The 17,629-nt window shown below is 34.7% G+C and overlaps 1 protein-coding gene and 1 long non-coding RNA gene across 4 annotated transcripts; one reads left to right on the top strand and one right to left on the bottom strand.

Moving 5' to 3' along the window:
* Positions 1-145: 145 nt before the first annotated feature.
* LOC111799241 (uncharacterized) lies at positions 146-17,001 on the bottom strand. Of its 3 annotated transcripts, none has more exons than XR_015421717.1 (7): positions 16,863-17,001; positions 13,812-14,024; positions 13,231-13,313; positions 13,071-13,129; positions 12,037-12,083; positions 1,757-1,903; positions 146-1,582 (listed from the first exon to the last, which is right to left on the bottom strand). It is a non-coding gene; the product is annotated as an uncharacterized LOC111799241 (long non-coding RNA). The 3 variants fall into 3 exon arrangements; XR_015421716.1 differs by having other exon boundaries at positions 146-324; XR_015421718.1 differs by having other exon boundaries at positions 146-1,974.
* On the top strand, positions 10,468-12,055 carry LOC111799240 (uncharacterized). The gene is made up of 2 exons (XM_023682705.2): positions 10,468-11,143; positions 11,270-12,055. Exons 1-2 carry the CDS (start codon positions 10,787-10,789, stop codon positions 11,885-11,887), a joined length of 975 nt encoding a protein of 324 aa, XP_023538473.1. The 5' UTR covers positions 10,468-10,786; the 3' UTR covers positions 11,888-12,055.
* Positions 17,002-17,629: the final 628 nt, after the last annotated feature.

Below are 17,629 nucleotides of genomic sequence, written 5' to 3'. Positions count from 1 at the left end.
TTATTAACCCATTTATGAGAAATTTATCCTCATTCATTTTACAAGATGAATCTAAATATAATTCAATTGAATAAATTAGAATTAATTATTATGTTAATAATATGATTTCATTTCAAATTGATTTAATAATCTATAAATCTATTGACATAAATTAGAAATGTATATGTAATTAAAATAAAAACCAAATATGTACGAACGCATTTATTTACAAAACACCTTTAGAGAGAGAGAGAGAGACGTTGTGGTAATAATGATTGGAGAAGTGGTCGGCGGTGGGCTACTCTGTGCGGCGGATGGCAGCGGCGCAGCCTAATCCGGCAGCCGCTGAAAAAAAAAGAAAAAAAGAAAAAGAAAACTCATCTGACACTTTGGGCTGGGTTTTTGTAGAAAAGAAAACTGTCAGCTTTGATTTTTCAGACATGGCGGCCCATACCAAAAACACCAACCATTAACCTACATAACACTACAATAAAAACAAAAACAAAAACAATTTGTCCCCTCAACGTTGTCCGCTCGGTAGAGGTTTCCAAATTATTATAAAAAATGTTTCGTTCTCCTTACCAATCGAAGTGAGATCTCACAATCCACTCTTTTTCTGGGCTCAACGCTCTTACAATACTTCATTCTACTCCCCAACTAACCCTTTGGAGTCCACCGTCCTTACAATGCTTCATTCTACTCCCCAACTGATCCTTCGAAGCCCAACGTCCTTACAATGCTTCATTCTACTCCCCAACTGATCCTTCGAAGCCCAACGTCCTTACAATGCTTCATTCTACTCCCCAACTGACCCTTCGAAGTCTAACGTCCTTACCATGCTTCATTCTACTCTCCAACTGACCCTTTGAAGTCCAACGTCCTTACAATGCTTCGTTCTACTCCCCAACTGACCTTTCGAAGTCCAACGTACTTACAATGCTTCGTTCTACTCCCCAACCAATGTGGTGATCTCATAGTTTTTCTCCTTTAGGGAGCACATGCCAAACCCCCACCAACCCATATTAATATCTATCCATTCCATTGCCCATCACTCACTCCCTCAAAGCAACACACCCACCCAACCCCCTATTGACACCGTGCACACTTTGTTCTTTTAGCATACAATTCGACACTCCGACACAATTTCAAGTTTCGTACGCCATGAACGATTCTATAACTACACTCTCAAACTTTTGATTCAACTTGCTGTTTCCTGAACTTGTTGCATTACCAATGATTCCGACGTTCTAAAAAATATCATCATTAGATCAATAATTTGAGAATCAAACATTAAACCCTTTAAACAATATGGGGGGTTTTTCTACTTTTCCCCCTTTAAATTCATAGTTATGCAATTGCTGCGCCGGCAATCACCTTTTGATCAGTGGCATTTAAACTAAAACCAACTTTTTCTTTTCTTTTATCTCTTCTTCCCACCATGAAAGTCCATCAAACTCAGAACAGAAAGAACACAGCCTCTCAGCCGCAGCATCCAAAACAAGCAATGATTGCTTGCGGCTCTCCTCTGGGCCTACGCCCTTCAAGCCCCCATCCACTCCAAATCAGAAACAGAAACCTCTCATAATTTGGCCCTACAAACAGCCTAACAAAAGCAAAAGATTTAATGGGTTTCCAAGTTCAAACAGCCTACTTTTTTGTACGGTTTATGATTCCTTCTACTCATTCCACCCTCGGCTCTGACCCATCAGCCAATATAGTAGCCGAACTCCATAACCTTTTTTTCATTTATAAAAAGAAAAAGAACAAGAAAACTCACTTGTCAATTTGGCATACACCAAAAGTAGTTGCTGTAATGAAGCTGTGTACAACATCTTGGACCATCCACATCCCATAGCCCACAAAAACTTGGTTGAAAAACCAGCCTTGAGTGCAAAATAGTTCTTTGAGGCATTTCGTCGAACAGCTGGTGCGCAGAGTTGGAGTTCATTAGAAAAAAAACTGATGTGGGCACTGAGCAGTGGGTTTCTGCAAGGCCTATGATTAGTGGAACATAGTTAAATGATTAAAACAGTGATGGGTTTTGGGTTTGAAGGCAATAAAATAAGGTATTTGGGGGAAGGAGGGGCCTAGAATATTAGGGAGGGGGGCTATGTGAATCATCATTCCTTTGATAAAAGTCGTTGTCTAAATATTCATCATAAATGTTTGGCATGCACAAAAATGACTGAGAAGATTGATGAGTTGGGGAAACGCACAAAGAGTCAGAATCAACACCCTTGTCATCTGTCAAATTCATACAAAAATTTTAAAAACAAAAACAAAAAGATCACCTCTATCAGCCTTTGTCTTTGTGTGCACCGAACAATCTATACCCCTTTGAGGTCCAGCGTCTTCATGGGCACTCGTTCCTCTTTCCAATTAATGTGGAATCTCACAGTCTACTTCCCTTCAGGGCCCAGCGTTCTCGCTGGCACTCATTCCCCTCTCCAGTCAACGTGGGATCTCACAATCCACCTCACTTCAGGACCCAGCGTCCTCACTCGCCTTCATTCTCCTCTCCGGTCAATGTGAGATCTCATAATCTACCCCCTTCAAGTCTCAACTCTCAACACTCCCCTCTCCAACCAATGTAGGATCTCACAATCCACCTCTTTTCAGGATCCAGCCTCCTCGCTGACACTCATTCCCCTCTCCAATCGATATGAGATCTTATAATCTACCCCATTTGAGGCTCAGCTTTCCTCTACAAGTGACGTGAGATCTCAGCAATTATGACTGATTTGACTAGTTTAACCCGACACCCATTTGAATTTTTTATAAATAGATAGGGAAAGTAGTTTAGGTAGGTTATATGGTATGATTGTTTTGAGAAAGTATTATGTTTAAAGAAGAAAGTAGTTAGAAAATCAAAGATTCTGTCCACTTATAATATAAGATTAACAACACAACAACCCTTCCTTTCTTTCTTTCTTTTTCATCATGCTTCCCTTTCTTTTTCTTGCTTTGATTTTCAAACAAAAGTGATTTTTTTTTTTTTTAAATTTTATATAAATAAATAAATAATATATATATATATATATATATATATATATATATATATATATATATATATAATCATGAACCATCAAAGTGGCCTTTTTCTTTTTTTTATAACTATTTTAAAATTTTTAGTCAAAAAGGGTAATTTGGTCTTTTCCACAAAAAAATAATAAATTTACCCTTTAAAATAATAATAGTAGAATTGACTTAAAAATGGATAACTTTTTTTTGCTTTTAATTTCATAATGATTTTGAAGTGTGTTAGTTTGAAAGTAGTTGACCCATTATCACTCATAAAAGCAAAGCTCCTTCTAAACCAAACCGACCCAATCCAATCCAATCCAACCCAACGTATTCTCTTTCTCGTTGTAATGAAATTTTTAGGTCTCATTTCGTAATTTTCACAGAACAGTATCTTGTACTTTTACTAAGAGAACCCTCGATTGGAGAGTGGAACGAAACATTCCAAGGGTGTGGAAACCTCTCCCTATAGACGCATTTTAAAACTGTGAGGCTGATGACAATACATAACGGATGAAAGCACACAATATCAGCTAGCAGTGGCCTTGTGTTAGTACAAATGGTATCAATAATGAGCCAAAAGGGAAAATATCGTTACATTTACCAACCGATATCCCACATCGGTCGAGTGATTTGGTTTGATTCTAATATTTTGAAAAATAGAATCAATCAATAATTCAAGAAATAAAAAATAAAAAATTAAATTAAATAAATAAAAAGAAAATAGCCCCACACATTATGCCAACTATATTAAAATTTAAATTTCCAAATCTAAGTAAAGCATAATTGCTTCAAACTATGCCATCTTTGGTCATATCATAATAATAAATAATAATAATAATAATAATAATAAAATAGAGAGAGATATTTTTATAATTATTTATGAATAAATATCTAATTCTTATCTAAATGAGCAAGTGGCTGAAATTCTAAGTTAAAAAGTTATAGAATAAATTTAAGGTGGGGTCAAATGTCAATTGAGAAAGGGAGGCTTGTTTAGCCTTAATGACACGCCACGTGTCGCTTTTCGTTTTTTTACTCCTCTTTTTTACCTTTTTACCCAACGGGGTGAATTTCAACTTTTACCCTTCTTCTTTGGTTGGGAAGGAGGCCAATCTTCTGCACATTTATCCAACCTTATTTTACAATTTATTATTATTATTATTATTATTATTTTGCTTTTCCAAGTTGGATCTTTAATCATATTCAAAATCTTGGGTTGATTTTATGTTTTATATTTAGATTTTTACATTATAATTATTTTATTTTGTCATGAAAAGTTAAACAGATTTACTTAGATATTGTTAGAAGAACACGACTCTCCACAATGGTATGATATTGTCCACTTTGAGCATAAGCTCTCATGGCTTTGCTCTGGGTTTCCCCAAAAGGCCTCATACCAATGGAGTTAGCATTCCTCACTTATAAACCCATGATCATTCCCTAAATTAGTCGATGTGGGACTTCCATCATCCAACACCTCCCCTCGAACAAAGTGCGGTCTTAGTCATTTTTGACTGCCTTCGAGGAGGGGCTTGACTCCTTTTCTTTAGGAGTTCTTTGTTCGATATTTGAGGATTTGAGGATTTACCAATTTATTGGCACGACTAAGTTTAGGGCATGGTTCTGATATACCATGTTAGAAGAACACGACTCTCCACAATGGTATGAAACACCTCCCCTCGAACAAAGTGCGCCTCCCCTTAATCGAGGCTCGACTCCTTTTCTTTAGGAGTTCTTTGTTCGATATTTGAGGATTTGAGGATTTACCAATTTATTGGCACGACTAAGTTTAGGGCATGGTTCTGATATACCATGTTAGAAGAACACGACTCTCCACAATGGTATGATATTGTCCACTTTGAGCATAAGCTCTCATGGCTTTGCTCTGGGTTTCCCCAAAAGGCCTCATACCAATGGAGTTAGCATTCCTCACTTATAAACCCATGATCATTCCCTAAATTAGTCGATGTGGGACTTCCATCATCCAACAGATATGATTGGTTGTATTATTTTTTTTTTTTTTTCTTTTAATATAAGGCGGTTAGATTTAAAGAAAAAAATAAATCCTTTTTTAAGAGTTAAATAAGTTCGAAGTTCTAATATTTTAGTCGATGACCTATGACTAAACTAGTTGAACTATGATAATAATATTTCAAGAGCGTTTGACCCTTCTTTTATACACTCTAGATCAATACTTTAGTTAAAAGAAAGGTCAAACGTTCAATTAGGAACCTAAGTTGAGGCCGAGGTGACAAATTTCGAGGTGACCCAAATGCCATCTAGGCGAACTTCGAAGTACACCTCCACCTTAGAGAAGAAGATTTAAAGGCTAAGAACTCACGAGCTTGCATGCTTTGCTTGGGATGAACAACTAACTATCATGTCGTAGGGAATTCTTCAAGGTGTGGTTTTCAGATCATGAATTTCTCGAAGGCTCAGAAAAGACGGGTACATAAGAAATGACTTAGACTAGACATATTCTACAATATCAAGAGGAAATTTTGATACGCATTTGAGAATTCTATACCCACATCTCTTTTAAAGGAATCGACCCATTTATTCTCATGAGGAGAAGTTTGGTTTCCCAAAGATAGCTGTGAGATCCCGTATTGGTTGGGAAAGGGAACGAAACATTCCTTATATAAGAGTGTGGAAACCTCTTCTCAACAGACGCGTTTAAAACCATAAGACCGATGACAATACATAATGGACCAAAGCGACGATATCTACTAACGACAAACTTGAGTTGTTACAGCAACAGACACTTCGTCTAATCCGTAAACCTTAAAAGATAAGATTTGTGTTTTTTTTTTTTTTTTTTTTTTTTGTTTGTTTGTTTGAAGGATGTGACATTCTGATGTACTGAAATTTGGTAATTTTCTTAGACAGCTAAATCTTTTTTGAATGGAGAGGAAACTTTGATATAATAATTGGTAATGATTTTTATAGCTAAGATTGCCATCAATTTCCTATAGGATAGGATTTGATGTTAGATCCTCCTTATTTTGCTTCACACTAACCCAACCACGGCCTTTAACCCCCCAAAACATCATTTTAATTCATTTTTTTCACAAAAAAAAAAATAAAAATCTTATTTATTTATTTATTGTTAATTTTTGGAAATCTTAGGCTCTTCCCTTCATTTATACCATTATGTTGAAATAAAATAACCACTTGAAGTCAAATAATTGGAAATAAAATCCAATTTTTTGATAAATGATTTAAGGAAAAGTTAATGTCATTGACTAAAATAATATCTAATTTAAAGTTTAGAAATTATATAATACCATATTTGAAATTATATCATTTTTTAGACCCAAATATAATTTAAAATAGTCGAACTATATCTAAAATAGAACTTTCCTTAGGCTATATATAGAATACAATACAATTATTAAACAATTTAGGAAATTTTAAAAGGGAAGTATAATAAAATGAATAATAATTCGTCCTAAATAATTATTAAATAGTGTCTAAATAATTATTAAGCCTCGCTTCATTTTCTAAGTTTTTAATAAATAGTAATCAAATCAAGAGGAAACTATCATATAAAATAAAATTACTCTAGAGCAAAATTATATATAATATATATATTTGGTAAGCCACTTGTGAAGGCTAGGCTTATCAAACCTTTCACCTCTTTAGCTATTCCCATATTCTTCATTAGATCAAGCATTTTTTCTCTACTAATGAAAAAGGGACTCAACTAATCAAAAATGTTAGAAATTATGACTCTCTATGCAATGGAATTATATTTTTTACTTTCAGCATAAACTCTCGTAACTTTACTTTTGGTCTTCATATCAATGGAAATAGTGTTCTATAAACCTATAATCAATCCCTTAATCAACAAAGGACTCCTCTCCAACAATACTCAACAAAAAAAAAAAAATGTAAATTATTTTGTATATAGTTAATTTTTAATACATATAGTTAATTAATTAATTAATTAATGAGAGATATTTAGAGAAGAAAAAAAAGAATAGAATTGAAATCCCACCTAAAAATGAAAAGATTTTGATTGGTTTTATAATCAAAACAAATGTAGACTATTTCAATTTAGAATAAACTAGAGAATCACTAATCATCGAATCTCGAAAAAAAAATGAATTATGAATTTAAAAATAATAGAATTTCTATCTATAAAATAAAAATAAAAAATGGGTGGGAACCAAATCTAAGTATGTATGATATAAGATTGAAAGGATAATAGTGTAATGGAAATAAATTATATGCACAAGGATGTCCCACTTATGTAAGTTTTGTAAGTGAAGAAAATATTCCTTAGAATCATTTTCAATGTATTGAGGGGCTATGGACCATCCAGTTGTATCCATCTAAGGCCATTAAGAAGAAAGTGAAACATTCTTTTCCCCATAGGGACTTCTCTCCTGAGGGCTAACCACAGTGATGATGATGAAAGCGATCTTGCCACTCAAATCTAGCCATCCATTTTGCTTACTTTTACTTCCATCTTCGACCCCAATTCACAATTTCAGGCCCTTCCTATGACTTCCACACTCTCATTCAATGCAAATACTTTGCACTTCATCTTTCTTTTTTCAAATTTATTTTTAAAAACATTGTCCTAGTAACAGTCCAAGCTCGCCTTTAGTAGATATTGTATGTTTGGGCTTCCCCTCAAATTTTTTATAACACGTCAATTAGGAAAAGATTTCCACACCTTTATAAAGAAGGTTACGTTCCCCTATCCACCCCTTTAGGAGCCAAGCATCCGCACTGACACTCATACCCTTCTCTTATCGACGTGAGATCTCACAACCACTGAAACTATCTTCAAACTAATAATATACAAGTAGCGGCCTTTTGGTAACTCTGGAGGAATCCTCAAATAAATGAATTCTCCATCTTTTGTATTATTTATGAGAGAGGTATCCCTATGATTATAGATATAAATGAGAATAAAAAAGCATAATAAAAGATAGGGATCCCACCTTTACCTTTTATAACCAAGCAACCCTTTACCATTTTGCAGATCCTAAATCCTCAGCTACCTCAATCTAAGTAGGCAGAATTTGGATGCATTTAAGTGGGGTTTTTGGTTTCTTCACTAGAATGGTGTGTTATTTAAATCAGATGCCTTAAAAAACGATTCCATCTCAATCAAAGATAGAGATATGTGTTTTTGTTTTGAATCCTATTCTAGTGTCTAAGTTTTTTAATTGATTCCATTTCACTTCAGTAGTAAGATCAACTCCTTTTCTCACTTTTCTTTGACTACAATTATTGCAATAACCCAAAAAAAAAAAAAAAAGAAGAAAAGAAGAAAAACTGCCAAAATTCAATAACAAAATTTATAACGCAACTAATCCAGTACGATCCAAAGGCCAATAACCACAAAAAGAGTCTTATCCAACCACACAAAAAGCTCATAACTAACCACAAAATTTTAATATCATAAAGTATAAAGGACAAGGAAGGTTATCAAGTAATCACAAAAATAGTTCCATCCAACCATAAGACTACTCATAATTTATATTTTTTTTAAAAAAAAAATACTCATAGCTAAGCACAAATCTTAATGAAAGATAAAGCTTAATATCGATTTTAAAATTTAATGTTAAAGTGGGTCAATTAATTACAAGGTGAAAAAAGAAAAGGAAACCTTTTTCTCATGGAAAAAAAGAGTTATGGATATATATACTCATGGAAAATACTAAAAATTCTATAAAAGAGGAGTGAAGTACAAAGCATAAAAGACAAGGAGGGTTAAGAAGTAATTTTGGAGAGGAGGTGGTCGAAAGGGAGAAGAGAAGGGGAGGGGTGCCCGAATCAATGCCCCTAAATAATGCAAGCTTGCCTACTTTATTTATAATTCACTTTCCAATGAAAATCTCAAAAGACCAACATACTCTAAACACGTCCCATTCTTCAAAACCCCACGAGCACTCAACTCCGCCACACCTTTTATTAATTCTTATGAATTATTTTATACACTCTTTTCTTTTTTTCTTTTTTTTATTTGTTTGCTAATACCTATAGGGTTAAGATATCAAGGTCCACAGTCCTAAGAATTGGAAGGAAAACGAATGTATTATAGGAATAATTCTAAGTAGTAAAAAAAAGGAAAACATTAGGGAATCTCAGAAGATATAACTGCAGCTAATTGAATAAATTGAGTTATTGGGAGTGAAGGAAGAACAAAAAACTGGGACCCATCTGATCGTACCCATGAAATTTCATTTGTAGATTTGCAGTTGATAGGTCGCAGTTAAGACCTACCAAAGTTATGGGCTTCTTTGTGAATGGGATCTCTCTATTTCTCTCTCCCAAAATTGAAAATGAAATTTGGACCATATAATTTAAAAATCAAATAATAATTTTAATATTTTCTTTTTTCACAAAAGTAGATAAATAAAAAGATGGGAAAAAATAAAACTTTTTGACAAAATAACAAGATGGGAATCAAACAGTGAAAACTATTATCAATACAGAGACATTTTTTTCGGATTTTTTAAATTTGAATACTTAAATTCAAATTGGAAGGAAACAAATAAATTTTAAAAAAAAGTTGGAAGGTTAATGCAACTTTATATTGTGGGATAAAATAAAATATATTAAAAACATTAGTTGAGGGGAAGGAAGTGGGCTAGAAGACTTGGGGAGATGAGCATATCCATTTTGTCCCTCAAAGAATAAAGGGCAATAAAAATATTTTTTTTAAAAATTGAGACCTAAAAAGAATGATTCAGCACAGTAGAAAGTTTCGAAAAATGCATTATTATATACAAGGAACCTCATCATTCCAACTTCACTCTTTTGAAAAAATCAATGAAAGTAAATAAAAGAAAATCTAGGATTATCAAAAGATAAATAAATAAAAAATAAGAACAACCTCCCCTTCTCTCCTTCTCGCAAACACACCAATTTCAATGGAATGGAAGATTGGAGATTAAAGAAGCAAAAGTCACTTCGTATGAACTTGACTTGTTTTTTTTTTTTAAAAAAAAGAATCACTCAAAATAATTTCATTTTCGAACTATTTTTTAGTCATTTTCAATAAAGTATCATTAGCAACTTTTTTCATTTTTCAAATGAGTGTTATTAGAACATTCGAGAGTTTCTTACTATATTAATTAGATACTGTACTAATACTTAAATCAAATTAGATAGGTATAAGTTAAACAAAAAAAAAAAAAAAGTTTTGTCACAACTATTCTCTTTCTATCTATGTCTCTCTCAACTTTATGTATGTAAGAGTGATAAATGGGAGCTACTTTAAAGGAGAGAGGGTAAAAGGGAGAAAATGGATGGGAGTTCATGGGAAATTTGTGGTCCTATGGGCTAAAACTTTAGTTTAGGTGATTTTTTTTTTTTTTTTTTTTTTTTCTCTCTATTAACTTTGTGGGGTTTTATTTTCCTCTTCTTCTGCAAAAATTCACATACTGTTTTATAAATTTAATTATTTTCTGAGAATTTTAGAATATTTTTTGGGTTCCCTTTCTTTCTGCCCATTTAACAATGAAAATGGCATATTACCAATCATCCTTTCCCCCTATAGGAAACACCCATCATTGCTCCCAACAATCCTTTTCAACCTTAGAAACCTGAGCTTCTAAAAAGATATAGAATTGGATTTCTAATTCCCATTCTTCCCACTCCTTCCTTTTAATTTCTCGATGCTTCTTCAATTTAAATACCAGCCTTCTTAATATCAAATTCTCCCCCCTCTTCTACTTCTACCCCCCCCCCCCCCTTCCTCTCTCTGTCCTCTCTCTCTCTCTCTCTCTCTCTCTCTCTCTCCCCTTGCCACAAGGTCACAATGGATCCCTCATCCACCAACTCTGTCAATGGCTTCTATACCTTTCTGACTCGAGGGATCGATGATCTAGAACGGGTATACCTTTCAAATAATTTCATGTCAATCCAATTCCTTCAAAGGGTTCTTTCACTTCTCCGATCATTTCATTCCCAATTGACACTCCTTGTCCAAAAGCTTCATTTGCCTGTGGGGGAGAAGTGGTTGGATGAGTATATGGATGAGAGTTCCAAGCTGTGGGACGCCTGTCATGTCCTCAAATCAGGCATTTCTGGCATCGAAAATTTCTACTCTGCTGGGTTCAATATCACTTCCTCTCTTGATACTCATCGCCATCTGAGTTCACAAGTTTCTCGCCAGGTCCATTTCGAAAATCCCAATACCAATCCCAATCTAAATTTTCATCGTGTGTTAGTTTGTTTTATTTTGTTTTGTTTGGAAGCATTGGGTTCATAATCTAAGAGATTTCGACCTTTTGAAATACAGGTGATTAGAGCAATATCAGGGTGTCGACGGGAAGCGGTGGGATTGGAGGAGGAGAATCGGGCACTGATGGAAGCAAGAATTCAACCTCTCTCTCTAAGATTTGATGAAAAAGTATCGATCGAATCAAAGCTGAACGGATTCAATGGATTCAGGGGAGTTCTGTACGCAATGAGAAATGTGAGCTCACTCCTCCTCATGATCTTACTCTACGGACTGGTTTACTGTTGGCCGGAATCGAATTTTGTAAGAGGAGGGTATGAAGGGTGTCTGTTTTTCGGTTCAGCTTTTATGATATCGACGGCGAGATTGCAGCAGAGAGTCGCCGGAGAAATCGGTCAGATGAACGGGAGGCCTGGGATTTTGCTGTACGAGTTTAGGAGGTCGAAGATGGCGATGGAGGAATTGAGGGCGGAATTGGAGGGATGGGTGGGGATGGGGTCGCAGGGAGTAGTGGAATGGGAAACAGAGATTGGAATTAGAGAAAGGGTTGAGAATTTGAGAGCCTGTTTTGGGGTGCTGAGATCTGGAGCTGAGAATATTGTTTGCCAACTTGATGATTTCATTGATGAAATCGTTGAAGGCAGGAAGAAGCTTTTGGACTTTTGTAGCCACAGGTAGACAGTCACAGGGATGGAAAAATATTGTAGTTGTTATGGTTCAAAGGCCAAAAAAGAAAAAAGAAAAAAAAAAAAGAAAAAAGAAAAAAGGAGAAGAAAAAAACTTTGAAAAAAACTAGTAGAAGAATCAATTGTTGGGAGTTGTTGTACCTTTTAACCCTTCCCTGCTTCTCGCTTCCAGTTTTTTCTTTAATCCTCTACAAAGTATAAACAATCAACAGGTAAATGAAGGGGCAAAAAAGAAAAAAAAATGGACTATTATTAAATCTGTTATAATCTTTTTATTGCAAAAATATCTAATCAAGCTTATGGTAAAGAAGATGAGAATTTACAATGAACAGGAAACAGTAAAAACAATTTTACTTGGACAGTACAAACAAAACAATATCCTTGATTGTTTATTTGAATTGAAAATTTTGACCAGCTGAAAAGTCAAAAAGATTACAGAACATGGAAAAAGGTCAATGGGCTGCATCATCTCAACATTAAAGTAACACCCAAGTCCAATAAGACTGACCCATGAAAATACATTAGAATTTATAATATATATGTCCCGCATATTTGTGCAGAAAAGAAGAAAACGAAAGTTGAGTGAACAAAAGGAATGGAAAGGAAAGGAAGAAGCTTCTTTGTAATTTTCAAAGAGAGAGAGAGAGACATGGGTCAATATTCCAATACAAGAGGGGAGGATAATCCAAAAAATTTCATCTTCTTTTTTGAGTGTTTGGTTTTCTAGCAGAAGTGATGTCCCTCTCTCCAGTTCAGTTCGGGCATAGCGGTGTCTTTTAAGACTTTTAGTTGGGATAGTAAATATGAATAATCATTTTAGCGGTGAAAGAATGATGAAAAGTGGGGGCTTAGAATGATGTCTTTTAAGGCAATATGTACAGTGAGATTCCTGGTTTCTTTTTTTAATTTTTTTTAATTCTATATTTTCCCCCCAAAAGTAACATCCTTTCCTTACCCCCAAACTTTTGTCTGATTCGGTTCCCTTTGAAAGCTATGGAGTCTGATGATGAAAGGTTCCTCTTCTTTCATCATATCCTTCTTCCGGACATGTCCTGGCTTCTCACTTCCTCTCTCGAATAATTTTGGTTTCTTCTTTTGCTGATTTTTCTCTATCGGTTTTGAGGGAAACAGAAATATAACACGAGAATTGGAAAAGAAAGATAAGAATTGCTCACTTTGTAAGTTGCAACTGCGTCTCATGCTTTTTGTCTCTTGCAGGAATCTCATGCATAGCCTGTTTTAAAAGGTTACAAAAAGAGCTAGCAAATTGTTGCGCGCTGATTCAAAACAGACAGATATATAAACAGAGGGTGGGGAGGAAGGAAATAAACTAACCAGGCTTCGCTGTATTGTAATAGAGGCCAGCCGTTCAGAGAACAAGTTCTGGCAGACGCCTGATCGCTAACAGCTCCCTAGTCCTTAAAGTAAAGCACACTTTCTTTTCAATAATCATCAGAGATAATGATTTTCTTTTACTTCCCCAAGAACAAAAAAAGAAGAGAGATATAAAAAAGAAGAAAGATATTCCTCTCAGACATTAATAATTAAGAATTTTAGTGTCGGTTTTCAGAGCATGTAACCCCAGCTGAGACATCCCTATGCTTATAAACATGACTCATTTGGAAACACTCGATTTTTTCCACTGTAACTTGATAATTACGAAACATATAAGCTGTAAAGAAGATACAGACCAGCAAATGAATTATAATAGGCCACTGAAAATAGATATTCCTTTCTTTTCTCTAAACTTCCTCGTGGGGAATAAATTAATCGAGTTCTTTTCATGAGAATCGTAAAACCATTCTGTGAAAGTGTGAATGACTTTGTTGTGTTTAATTTACAGCATACAATTGAAAAATATGAGAACAGAGAAAATTTGGAGATAAAACAAATGAAAAACAGGTTCATCTTGTTACCATGTTGAGCACTGCGAAGCCAAGAAATCGTGCATCTGAATTTCTAGAATATTGGATGTTTGATCCTCCCACATCCGTAAAAAGGGTCTCCCACACGATTCCTTGACTATGTCACCGTTATTTCAGTTACCATACTCGGCCTCAACTTTATACCACCAGCAATACCATAGATTTCGCTAAGCTGTATCCTGCCAAATCTTTCAAGTTGCGAGTCTGCAAATTTCATCCAAACCACCTCAATGTTATATAATAGAAATACCTGTCTAAGAACAAATGAATCCTCAAACAGCTACGGACAATCAGATATCCTTGAGCAAAAAAAAAATAATAGCCACAATACACGAATAAATCATTAATTAATACCAATAAATGAAAATTCTATGGAATAGCTTAAGAATAGTGTTACCCTTGGCTACAACTACATTTCAGTATAATGTCATGAACAAGGTTGATTTACAGGCCTTGGACGATGGGTTAATTTGAAACGTCAAGAATATCTACTCATCCGGTTCTTACTGTTTTTTCAATTTCCGTATACTCAGTCGAATCTTCATTGTACATGCACAGTGTTGAAGGTTTTTCCCTTTTCTTTCATTCTGCTATTTAAACAAGAGCAACTTACCGTTGATTGGTTGGGAAATTAACTCAGTTTATATCTGTGCCTAGTAAAGCTATTTAAAGACTTGTACAGAATGCTGGTACATTGACCCAATACGTTAATATTTTCCAATCTCCCTCCGTTATTACATAGCACAGGATAGAAAACAAAATGTGTTGTATTCAGTCAACCCACTAAAAAAAACAATACATAACCTCATAATATCTTTATCATGATTAAAAGTTTCCAGAAGTGATATAATGGCTTCAATACACATCTTATCAACACAATCAATTGCTTTATTGCAACCTAATCACCCAAAAAAAACCACAAATATAACCCCAGGGGGTGACAACGTAGAGGAGCAATAGTAAAAATATGATGGCTTCAATACACATCTTAACAAAACAATATATTGCTTCACTGCGATTTAAATACCCAAAAAGCCATGAATGTGACCCCAGGTGATGACAACGTAAAGGAGCAATAGTACAAATATGATGGCTTTGATCATGCTGCCCGATAGGATGCACTTATATGAGTAACCATAAGCATATCCATATCCATGTTTTAACCTTTACTCTTTCTGCAAAAATTACGTTTATGCGCGCATACAATACAGATCTGATGCAAGGGCAATAAAGAAATCAAACATTTTAAGTAATCGTTAAAATTTAATATGTTTGTTACTAGGAAAATTATAAGAGAGTTTATAGTTCTATTAGGAAATGGCAATAACATACAAAATATGGGGTCAAACTACAGTTTCAGCCCCTAAATTATTGTTATTTTTCAATTTTAGTCCCTCACTTTTACAATTTTTATTCTTCTTTAAGCTTTTACATCGTTTTCATAATTTCCCTTCTAATTGAAAGCTTTAATTCACGACGGCACATGGAAGGCTTGTACCACAGTACATTAGTGGGGGGAAAAAGAAGAACCTATGTAGAATCCCATAACCTTTATATGAGACTGTTTGTCATGATGTCAAATTAAAATTTTGAGGAAAAAAGATGCCTGTTTTAGGCAAAAATAAAAGGTTATACTTCAAAAATCAATCCGTAATCTAGTTATAGTTTCATTTAGCTTCCGACTCTTACATTAGACTGACAATTAATTAAATCAAAATTATAGTTTTCGTCTAGTACTTATTTCTTTAATTTTGGTTCATTCGGTTCAATCACTATACCTGTACAAGCATAACATCGTGGTTCCCATCGTTCAATATCCAGTCAAATATGAAGAAATATTGATATCCTTGAGATTATTTACAGTTGCCTACATACACAAACTAATGCACTTCCACAGGGTACCGTGTTAACTTTTTTTTCCTGCTTTTTATGACTATTTTACTGGCTAATTAATGTAAAGGATTAAACTGATTTGTTTCTAAAAGGACTATAATGAAACAAATTAAAATATGGGTATCAAAACATTAAAAATATCCAAGTACGGAAACTAGATTCTAAATCTAACTCTATTGTGTATTGATTGAAGAGCTTATTGGACACATAAAATATGTTGAATTGGTTGGTCGCGTTTATTTCGTTATCACATTGTTTTTCTTCTCCTCCCTTACACCCCTATTCTTTCTTGATGTCCAGCATCAAACTCCCCAATGACATCGAGAAAGGTTGAAATCGAGATTTAAGATCAAAGACAAACTTCAAATTTTTTTTTAAGATCATTCTATCACAGGAAACGGTGTCATGCATACTACAACTGACTACCACAACAAACGCAGAGCGTAGAATTGATCATTAAAAACTAAGGCCTCAAAGTAACAAGCAAAGAATGAACGTATCTCAACCATGGAGCTAAGTTTCATAAACAGTAAGAAACGTAAGATCAGAGATATCTAAAATAAATGCAAACAATCCAACAGTTGATGAAGAATCACATCATTAAAGTTTTCAGAAAAATATGGTATACGATCTCTAGCAATAGTAAAGTTCATCCGACCTAAAATTTGAAGTTCTATCTGTTGTAAATTCTCAAATTTACTATGGTCAACTTGCATTTGCAAACGCATTTCCTATCATTTCCTATCATTTGTTATTTCGCGGCTAATATACTTATCCTTCAGCTCAATCAAATGCAGCCTAACAGCAATCCCACAGTTCTAAAATTCAAGAAGCCGTTCGAAAATACTGAAAATCTACAGCACATGGTCCACCAAATTTACTATGATCAACTTGCATTTGCAAACGCATAATATGATCTTAATGCCTACATTTCTTATCATTTGCCATTACGCGGCTAATATACTTATCCTTCAGCTCAATCAAATGCAGCCTAACAGCAAACTCACAGTTCTAAAATTCAAGAAGCCATTCGAGAATACTTCAAATCTACAGCACATAGTCCACCAGCTTCCTTCCCCGCAGCAGAAAAACAACATAATCGCAAGACACTAAATAAACTTGCAGAATCATCAAAGAGATGGAAATTACCAGTAATTTGTAAGTAATGCAAGGATTTTCTGCATAGTTTCAAGGAGAGTATTCCATCTCCATGAGAGCGCGAACAAAGAAGAAAAAAACCCGCCAAACTCAGCGAACGTAAACGGAATTGGGAGAATGGGTGCGGCGTTCCGAGATCAGGAAAGCTTTAATTGAATATCGGAGTTGGACTTGGGCCCAATATTTAAACTTCAGAAACTCAAGCCCAATATCTTGAGCCCACTAAAAACTAGCACGGCCCAATATAATAATTGGGCTTAGGCCTAATTTTAGAACCATTGAAGCTCAAGCCCACTTAAAGAACTATCAAAGCCTCCGACCATAATTGGGCTTAGGCCCAATATTAAAATTACTGAAGCTCAAGCCCACTATTTGAGCCCACTAAAATACCTGGTACGGCCGCCACGATTCAAAATCCAAATTTGGCACCTACACATTCTCTTACATCACTTGTGACATGATCACGTTACCTAGATATTGTCCAGGATTCATAATCCGGATTTAGCACTTGTGTGCCCCAACATTCTCCTGTGACATGATCATGTTGCATATATGCTGTACAGGGTTTAGAATCTTGATTCAGCACCTATGTGCCCCGACATTCTTTTGTACCATGATACATGGATGTTGTACAAGATTCATAATTCAGATTTGACACTTATGTACCCTGACATTCTCCTGTAACGTGATCACGTTGCATATATGCGGTACAGAATTTAGAATATTGATCCAGCACCTATGTGCCCCGACATTCTTCT

The sequence above is a fragment of the Cucurbita pepo genome, chromosome 7 (genome assembly GCF_057944985.1).
Source record: "Cucurbita pepo subsp. pepo isolate OVF chromosome 7, ASM5794498v1, whole genome shotgun sequence".
NCBI classification, from domain to species: Eukaryota; Viridiplantae; Streptophyta; class Magnoliopsida; order Cucurbitales; family Cucurbitaceae; genus Cucurbita; species Cucurbita pepo.
The sequence above is the reverse complement of the archived record's forward strand: the minus strand, read 5'-3'. Positions and strand labels throughout refer to the sequence as shown.

What these genes read in the sequence shown, in the direction of transcription:
- LOC111799240 (XM_023682705.2), top strand. Translation starts at nt 10,787, where the DNA reads ATGGATCCCTCATCCACCAACTCTGTCAATGGCTTCTATACCTTTCTG. An exon ending in GTTCACAAGTTTCTCGCCAG is followed by an intron (nt 11,144 to 11,269) that starts GTCCATTTCGAA and finishes TTTGAAATACAG; the next exon opens with GTGATTAGAGCAATATCAGG.